Genomic DNA, 7,584 nt, shown 5'->3' on the forward strand with positions numbered 1-7,584 from the left:
GTTGGAAGCAAGGATCCGAGAGACTGTGACTGGTTTTTAAAAAGGAGGACACCAGGCTCTTCTACTTAGTGCCTCTGCATGGCTTTGAACCTCTGACCTTTCAGTTAGCAGCCAAGCAGCTTGTAACATTCACATTGTCACTGCCCCACTTATAACTTATCCAGTGCTTCAGGACGCATGAGCACAGCAGGTATTAATCCATAACAGTTCGTGGAGACCAAACTGTTTGTTGTTGTTGTTGTTGTTGTTATGTGCCATGGAGTTGCTTGCGACTCATAGCGACCCTATGTACAACAGCCCTAAACTCTGCTCTGTCCTGTGCCAGTCGCACTGTCTCTGATGCTCCCATCCTGATTACCCCAGTCACTGAATCAATCCACCTCATAGAGGGTCTTCCCCTCCTGCGCTGTCCCTCCACCCTCCCAAGCGTGATGTCCTTCTCCAAGGACCGGTCTCTCCTCACAACATGTCCATAGTATGCTAGACTGAGCCTCAGAATCCTTGCCTCCAAGGAGCCACCCGGTTTAACCTTTCCAGGACGAATCTGTTTGTTTTCCAAACTGTTACCACTCCCATTTTCCAGCTGGGGAGACTGAGGCACAGTGAGGATAAGTAACTGAGTCAAGCACTAAACTAAGGCTGCTGTAAGAGAAATACCGCACATATGTGGTTTTAACAGACACTTTTTTTTTAATGGTTTAAGAGATGAGAGCTCTCAAGGAAGGTCCCTGTCTCCCTGAGCATCTGTGGGGCTGATGTTCCTAGGAGGTCGGTGTGTGGCTTGGCATTGTTTTCATCTCTCAGCGGATGTGAGAGGAGTTCTGGAGGCAGTTGCCCTGCTCACCCCAAGGCTGGAGGGTCTTTGGTGGTTTGAATCTGCCAGCAACTGCAAGGGAGAAAGATGGGCAACCTCGTCTCATCTGATTTATGGCCTCAGAAACTCGGAGTTGGTTCCAACTTGACAGCCTTTTGAGTTTGAGGTGTGGTTTGTTAATGAGGTAGAAGGAGTGACTCAAGCAAGGACCGGAGTGGGATTTGAGTCACACCTTCTTTTAAGGCTGTGGCAACAATAGAGCTTTGTTTTGGGTTTCGGGGGCTGGGTTGGGTGGAGTCCTTGAGTTAATGTTCAACTGGTGGTTCGAATCTGCCCAGAGGCGCTTTGGAAGGAAGAACCTTGCAGCCTTGAACCACACCACCACCACCACCACCATAGGACAGTTCTCCCCTGGGGGCGCAGTGCTTTGGAATCAGCTGACTGACGTCTTTGGTGGCTGGCAGGGCAAGTTCTGACAGGATCCTCCTTGGTCCTGGTGGAGACAAGTCAAGGGAGAGACCAGAGTTCTCTGCCCCTCTGCTCTTTCCCCACTGGCCAGCGAAGTTTAATAATGCTCACAAAATGATAATCTCAGCGCTGCTAATAGCCAGACCACAGGAGGTGCAGTGCTCAGCAGCGCTTGACAGCTAACTGAAAGGTTGGCAGTTTGAATCCGTCAGCTGCTGTAAGGGAGAAAGCTGTCACTCTGAGCTTCGGTAAAGATCGTGCCCTGGAAACCTTGTCCCCCACAACCAGTGCTCCCCTTTCTGCCTCCAGAGCCCCCTCTCACTCACTCTTCTGGCCTTTCTGCCTCACAGCCTCTCTTTCCGCTCTTTCCACAGCTGGCCCCCAAGAGGACGCTCCCCAAGTCCCCAGCTGGGGGCCCTGCGTAGACCTGGAGCGGACAACCCCTCCTTCCCTTCATGATTCGTGTGTAGCACAGGTAACAGGGGAACCTGATCCACCCCTGGGGGCAGCCCTCACCCCATCTCCCCCCGGACTCTCCCCTTCTACTTTTACAGCCACATAGGAGGGAAGAACCTTCCTTCTTGGTAACTTTCAACTCCACCCTCTCCAGCATGACCCCCACTGTCACCCCAAAAAGAAAGTGTGTGGGTGGTAGTGTTAGCCCAGAACCCAGAGAGAGGGGGAGATTGTTGTTAACCAAGATCCATGAATTGTTTGTATATGTGTTTGTTTTTCTTTTTTTGAAATGAATTTTAATGAAAGTTTACAGACACTTTGGATTTCCATTCATTCATTGTTGCTGGATATGTGTTTGTGCACGTGTGTGCATGTGCCCAGGGACCATGAGGGGGAGAGAGTGAGTGAGTATCTGTGTGTATGAGTGTGTGCATATGCAGGCGTGCAGGCGTGGTGATGTTTGTTAACTTAAAACCTATAAAAAGTGGGGACGCTCTGGTGGTCTAGTGGCAAGGAGCTGCAGCTACAATCCCAGAGGCTCACGGTTCGAATCCACCTGATGCTCTGCCGGGGAAGGAGGGACGGTCTCCTCCTGTACCAGTCAGATCTGATTTGACGGTACACACACACACACAAAACCTATAAAAAGTGTACATATGTATATGTTAATTAGCCTAGAGGCCAGGAAGAATGTGTGTACATATGTGTGTCTGGTGAGCATACATGAACCCCGGGAAAGTATAAATCATATTTTTTTTACCCACATGCATGTCTAGCAAGAGGGTTCTCAGTTGTCCTCCGATTAACCACAGCCCGGTTTAGAGAAGACCCTGACCCGGTTACGGGAGGTGCCTGTCTGAGAGTCTCCATTCTGTCCCAGAACAGTTGAGGGTAGTGGGTGGTGGAGGTGATGGTTAGGAGGTTCCTCTTAGAGAATCAGTTGGGGGGAAGGGTACATGAAGATGCTGCATATGTTTGTTTTGGGAAATGGGGAGAACTCATGACCATTACTTCGTACATCCTCAGTGAGATCCGGGACCTCCTCCCACTCCACCACCCCCTAAAACAAACAAACAAAAGTTGAGAACTCCATGACCCTCGACTGTAAATCCACGCCATTTGGGTATCCTTCGTGCATTAAGGATGAATGGATGAGAGGATGGGTCAGTTTGGGTTTTTTAGAAGAAGGGACAGATGGATAGACATTTGGAAGTTTAGGAGGCTGGGGGGATGGATGGCAGTTTGGAGGGGTGAAGGTTTTAGAAGGGTGGAGGAACGGTGGATGAGAGGAGAGGAGAACATTTAGAAGTAGAGAGGATAGATGGAGTGTTGGAAGGCTACGTGGATGGTTGGACATCTGAAAGGATAGAGGAACGGATAGAGAACCGTTTGGATAATGGAATATTTGGAAGATGGAAAAAAACGGATGAAAGTTTGACGAGATGGATAGGTATTTGGAGGGATGGAGGAATGTTTAGAAGGTTGTTAGGATGGAATTCAAGCAGCAGAGGAGGGAGTTAGGAAAGATAGAGGGTGTTTGGAAGAATGGTGCGATGGGGTGGACGCAGGTTTGGAGATTGGAAAGATGGAAGGAATGGTGGGAGTTTGGAACGCCAGAAGATTGAGGGGTGTTTGAAAGGATGGATGCTGGATAGATAGATAGATAGATAGATAGATAGATAGATGATGGATAGATGGATGGATGGATGGATAGGCAGGTAGGCTGGCAGGAAAGAAAGGAGGAAGGTGAGTGAATGGTTTGATAGAACTTCAGTTTTCCCATGTGTAAAATGGGGCTACCTATAGCCCCTTCTTCACAGAGGCTGAACGAGTTAATATTTGTGACACCCTTAGGATATTGCCTGTACATAGCAAGTGTTTAACAGCCGACCTCAACTTCTCTGGGCCTTCTCTCACTCGGGGGCCCATCCTCATGCATCCCTTTCCTTTTCTTCTGCCTCAGTTTCCCCTTCACTCTTACCTTCCTCGAACCACACTGTGTGCATCTTCAAGGAGGCCCAGAATCTGGGCTGTAAACCTTTCTTGTTACCCACACCCCCCTACTCATTTCTTCACCATTCATACTTGGGACACACTCCTCTTGGCGCCAGCCCTCAGAGAGGCAGGCCCGCTGGGTGTCCTGGGACCCAGCCTGTCCCCGTTCAAGGCCTGACTGTCCCCCTGGATACTAACTTTGCAAACTGTGGGTGCAAGAACCCACCTCATGGGATGTTATGAGGATTTAAATTGGTTACACATGGGGGAAGCATATAGCATACATGCCAGAGCTCAGGAACTCTTGGTCCTCATGGACACATATTGCTGGAAAAAGAGTCATGGCGGAGTTCGAGGGTTTTTTTGGGGAGCAGCAGTGAGAGAAGAGAGGAAGCTATCCTTGGTCAGGAGGTTCAAGTAGAATGAGTATCCAGGTGGGCTCCCTGCTCCCACCTATCCTTATAGGCTGAAGGAACAGAAACTCTAACCCCAGAAACCTGGCTTTGGGGGCCTATCCTCTAAGGGAGGGGTCAAGCAAGCTACCCACATCTAACCTTGTGTCCCTCTCCCTCTTCCTGGCCCCACCCCACCCAGTGGCGATGGATGATGAGGATGGGAGATGCTTACTAGACGTGATTTGGTAAGTAACCTACCCCTGCTCTCTGCCTCAAACCGCTCCCCATTCTCCCTTCCCTGTCAGCCTTCTCTCCCCCACACTCACGCCTCACTTGCTCAGTGTCTCTTCCTCTTCTCTCTTTCAGTGACCCTCAAGCCCTCAATGATTTTTTGCATGGATCCGAGAAGGTAAGTGCTGGGGTGAGAAGAGACCTACTAGAGGCAGAGGGCTGATAAAATCGGGAGGTGCAGAAGGAGTGAGCGAAGCACCCTCACTTCTGAAGACATCAAACACAACCCCTGCCTCCTCTGCTGCCTATTGTGAGCCAGGCCTTTGAGTTATAGCCAGAATGTTGTTGTTGTTGTTGTTGTTATGTGCCGTCGAGCCAGGCCTTTGAGTTACAGCCAGAATGAAGCAGATAATAACTCCCAGCCCTCCCATCCTATCCCTATCCTCACACGCCATCCCACCCTGTCCCTGACCTCCCACCCTATCCCTGCCATCCCACCCTGTCCCTGACCTCACACCCTATCCCTGCTCTCACACCCCAGTCCCTGCCATTGAACCCTGTCCCTTCCCTCACACCCTCTCTCTACCCTCACACTCTATCCCTGCCCTCACACCCCTGACAAGTAAAGAAATCAATAACTAATAAAGACAGTAGAACACGTCCTACAGAGCATGATGATAGGTAATAAGAATGTCACATTATTTAAATTACAGCAAAAGTCATTTAAAATAAAAGAATGAGGAGCCTCTTGAGCTAATATGGTCAGGGAAGATCACTCTAAGGAGATGACATTGAGGGTGAGAACCCCAAAAGGGTAGGACACCTGGCATGGGGAAGAGGTGGTGCAAACACAGGAAGGAGCTTGACTTGTTCAGGAATAGAACTGGCGGGTCACACTGAAGGAGATGCTAAGAAATGGTGAGCTTCCCATAGTGTTTCTGTCCATTTGTTTGTTGATGGGCACGTGGACTGCTTCCAACTCTTTGCTGCTGTGAATAACACAGCAAGAAACGTGGATGTGCACACACTACAAAAAAAAGAAAAGAGGTGGTAAGCTGAGTGGACAGAAAGCCTGTCTAGAGGACAGGGAGCTTTAATGCATGAAGCACGGGATGCTAGAATCTGACTTGCTTTCTAGTGAATGAAGAGAGGAAGCCTAGGAAACCACGAAGAAGAGGAGCCCTGTTTGCTCCTACAGCCGTATAACACGTTAACAGATTTGAACATTTATGTGCATGGGCTCTCAGGGTCCAGAGTCTGGGAGCAGCTTATTAGCTCATTGACTCTGATTCAAGATCTCTTAGAAGGTTGCGCTCAAAATGTTGGCCAAGGTTACAGTCTTCCAAGGTCTTTCTGGACTTTGGTAATGTGCTTGTGACTTCAGTCCTACAACTGTTGGCTGGAGGCCTCAGTTCTTCACCACTTGGGGCTTCTCTAGAGTGCTGCTTGAGTGTCCTCGCAGCATGGCTGCTGGTGACCCCGGAGCGAGTGATCCAGGAGACAGAGAGCAAAGAGGAAGCCACAGTGCATTTTATGACCTACTAGTAGGAGTCACACACCATCACTTCCACCACATTGAATCCCTCCCAAGTCAGTCACTAAATGCAGCCCACACTCAGAGGAAGGAGAGTCGAGTTCCACGGCTTGAAGGGCTGTTATTATTGTTATCAGATGCCATTAAGTCTATTCCAGCTCAGAGCGACCTTGTGTGACACAGCAGAACTGCCCACGTGGGTTTTTCTAAACTCTAACTTTACAGGAACAGATTGCTTATGTCTTTCTCCAGAGGAGCTGGTTAATGAGTTCAAACAGCTCACCTTTTGGTTAACAGTTGAAAGCTTCACCATTGAGCTACCAGGCCTCCTTTCTTGAAAAGAGAACTATCAAATAATTTGTGGATAGAAGGCAAGAGAATGACACTGGCTCAAACCACAGTACCGACATTGAGAGGGAGTGCGAAGTCTTGGATTTGGGATCTCTTTAAGGGGTAAGAATCATTAAGAGTTGCTTTGCTGAGGAAGAGAATGGTGTCTGAGATGACTTCTGGATTTCGGATTACAATTCTATCTCTTGAGAATAAGAGTTTGGGACACCAACACCTCAGGAAACATCTGGACTCATTGACATCACATCACATGGTTCACCAAGACAATGTCCTCATTCCTTCTGTGAATAACAACTGGGATCTTCAGAGCTTGTAAGCAGATAGGTAAGGTCCAACTATTGGACTCTCCCTCTGTGGAACAACAAAGAGTGAAGAAAAGCTAAGACTCAAGGAAGTAAATTATCCAGAGGACCATGAGAACCACAAGAAGCAGACCCTCCGCGACCCAGAGATCAGATGAATTAGATGGTGTCCAACTCCTACTGCCGACTACTCTCAGGGAAGGTCCTGGACAGAATGAAGGGGAACGCAGGACACAATTCACAAGCATAAAATGAACAGACTTATGGACTAATAGACTTGGTGGATCCTGTAGACCCCTTTGATATCCTTCCGAACTGGAACTGAACTCACTCCTCCGTGGTCCACCTTTCAGAGGACAGCCAGCCCGTAACAGTTCCACCCGTGAGGAACATCCTCCTCGCAGCAGTCAACCATGTGAGGCTAAAAGAGCAGCATTTATCCTTAACCACCAAACCAAACAAAACTCAGAGGCAGGGTGGGTGGGCCAATGGGAACAGGAGCCCAGAGAGGAAGTGGGAAGGGTGCTGCCACTGAGGGGATTGCAGGCAGTGTCATGAAACAAAAATGTGTGCAAAGTGTGGGATGGAAAACAGATGTGGGCTGTGGAAGAGGCTGTTGGTTCCATGAATTGGGGCTCTTGGCTCTGTGAATCGCAGCTGTCTAGAGCATCCCCCAGTTTGAACAAAGACCTGGAGATGGGACTCAGGCTTTCAATACAAGCATGTCATGAGGTCCTCAGAGGCCAGGCTGGGGGACTCAAGGGGACACTTTATTGGGTTCATGGGGGAGGGATTTTTTAAGAACCGTTTTTGTGGTTTAGGTGAAAGTTTGCAAAGCAAATACTAGTTTTCCATTCAGTAAGTTACATTTTATTTCATCTTTTTTAAAAAAAAAAACCCAAAAACACAGCCAAACAAAAGAAATGTATTGTCTCATACTTCTAGACGCTATTGTATGCCATCAGAGAGATTGCAACTTCTAGGGACCCTATGGGACAGAATGGAAGTCTAATCTGGTTTCTTTTTTTTAATTATTAT

At 48.5% G+C, this 7,584-nt stretch overlaps 1 protein-coding gene across 1 annotated transcript in view; it reads left to right on the plus strand.

Moving 5' to 3' along the window:
* The first annotated feature begins 4,332 nt into the window (after window positions 1–4,332).
* The window catches only part of GLTSCR1 (glioma tumor suppressor candidate region gene 1), a 34,013-nt gene continuing 30,761 nt past the window's right edge, over window positions 4,333–7,584 (plus strand). Inside the window, exons 1-2 of the mRNA XM_006898700.1 lie at window positions 4,333–4,373; window positions 4,495–4,537. Coding sequence (XP_006898762.1) covers window positions 4,333–4,373; window positions 4,495–4,537 — 84 coding nt within the window. The remainder of the gene's footprint in view (window positions 4,374–4,494; window positions 4,538–7,584) is intronic.

This window comes from Elephantulus edwardii, unplaced genomic scaffold (assembly GCF_000299155.1).
Source record: "Elephantulus edwardii isolate Elephantulus edwardi_28Jun2011 unplaced genomic scaffold, EleEdw1.0 scaffold00236, whole genome shotgun sequence".
Classification (NCBI taxonomy): domain Eukaryota; kingdom Metazoa; phylum Chordata; class Mammalia; order Macroscelidea; family Macroscelididae; genus Elephantulus; species Elephantulus edwardii.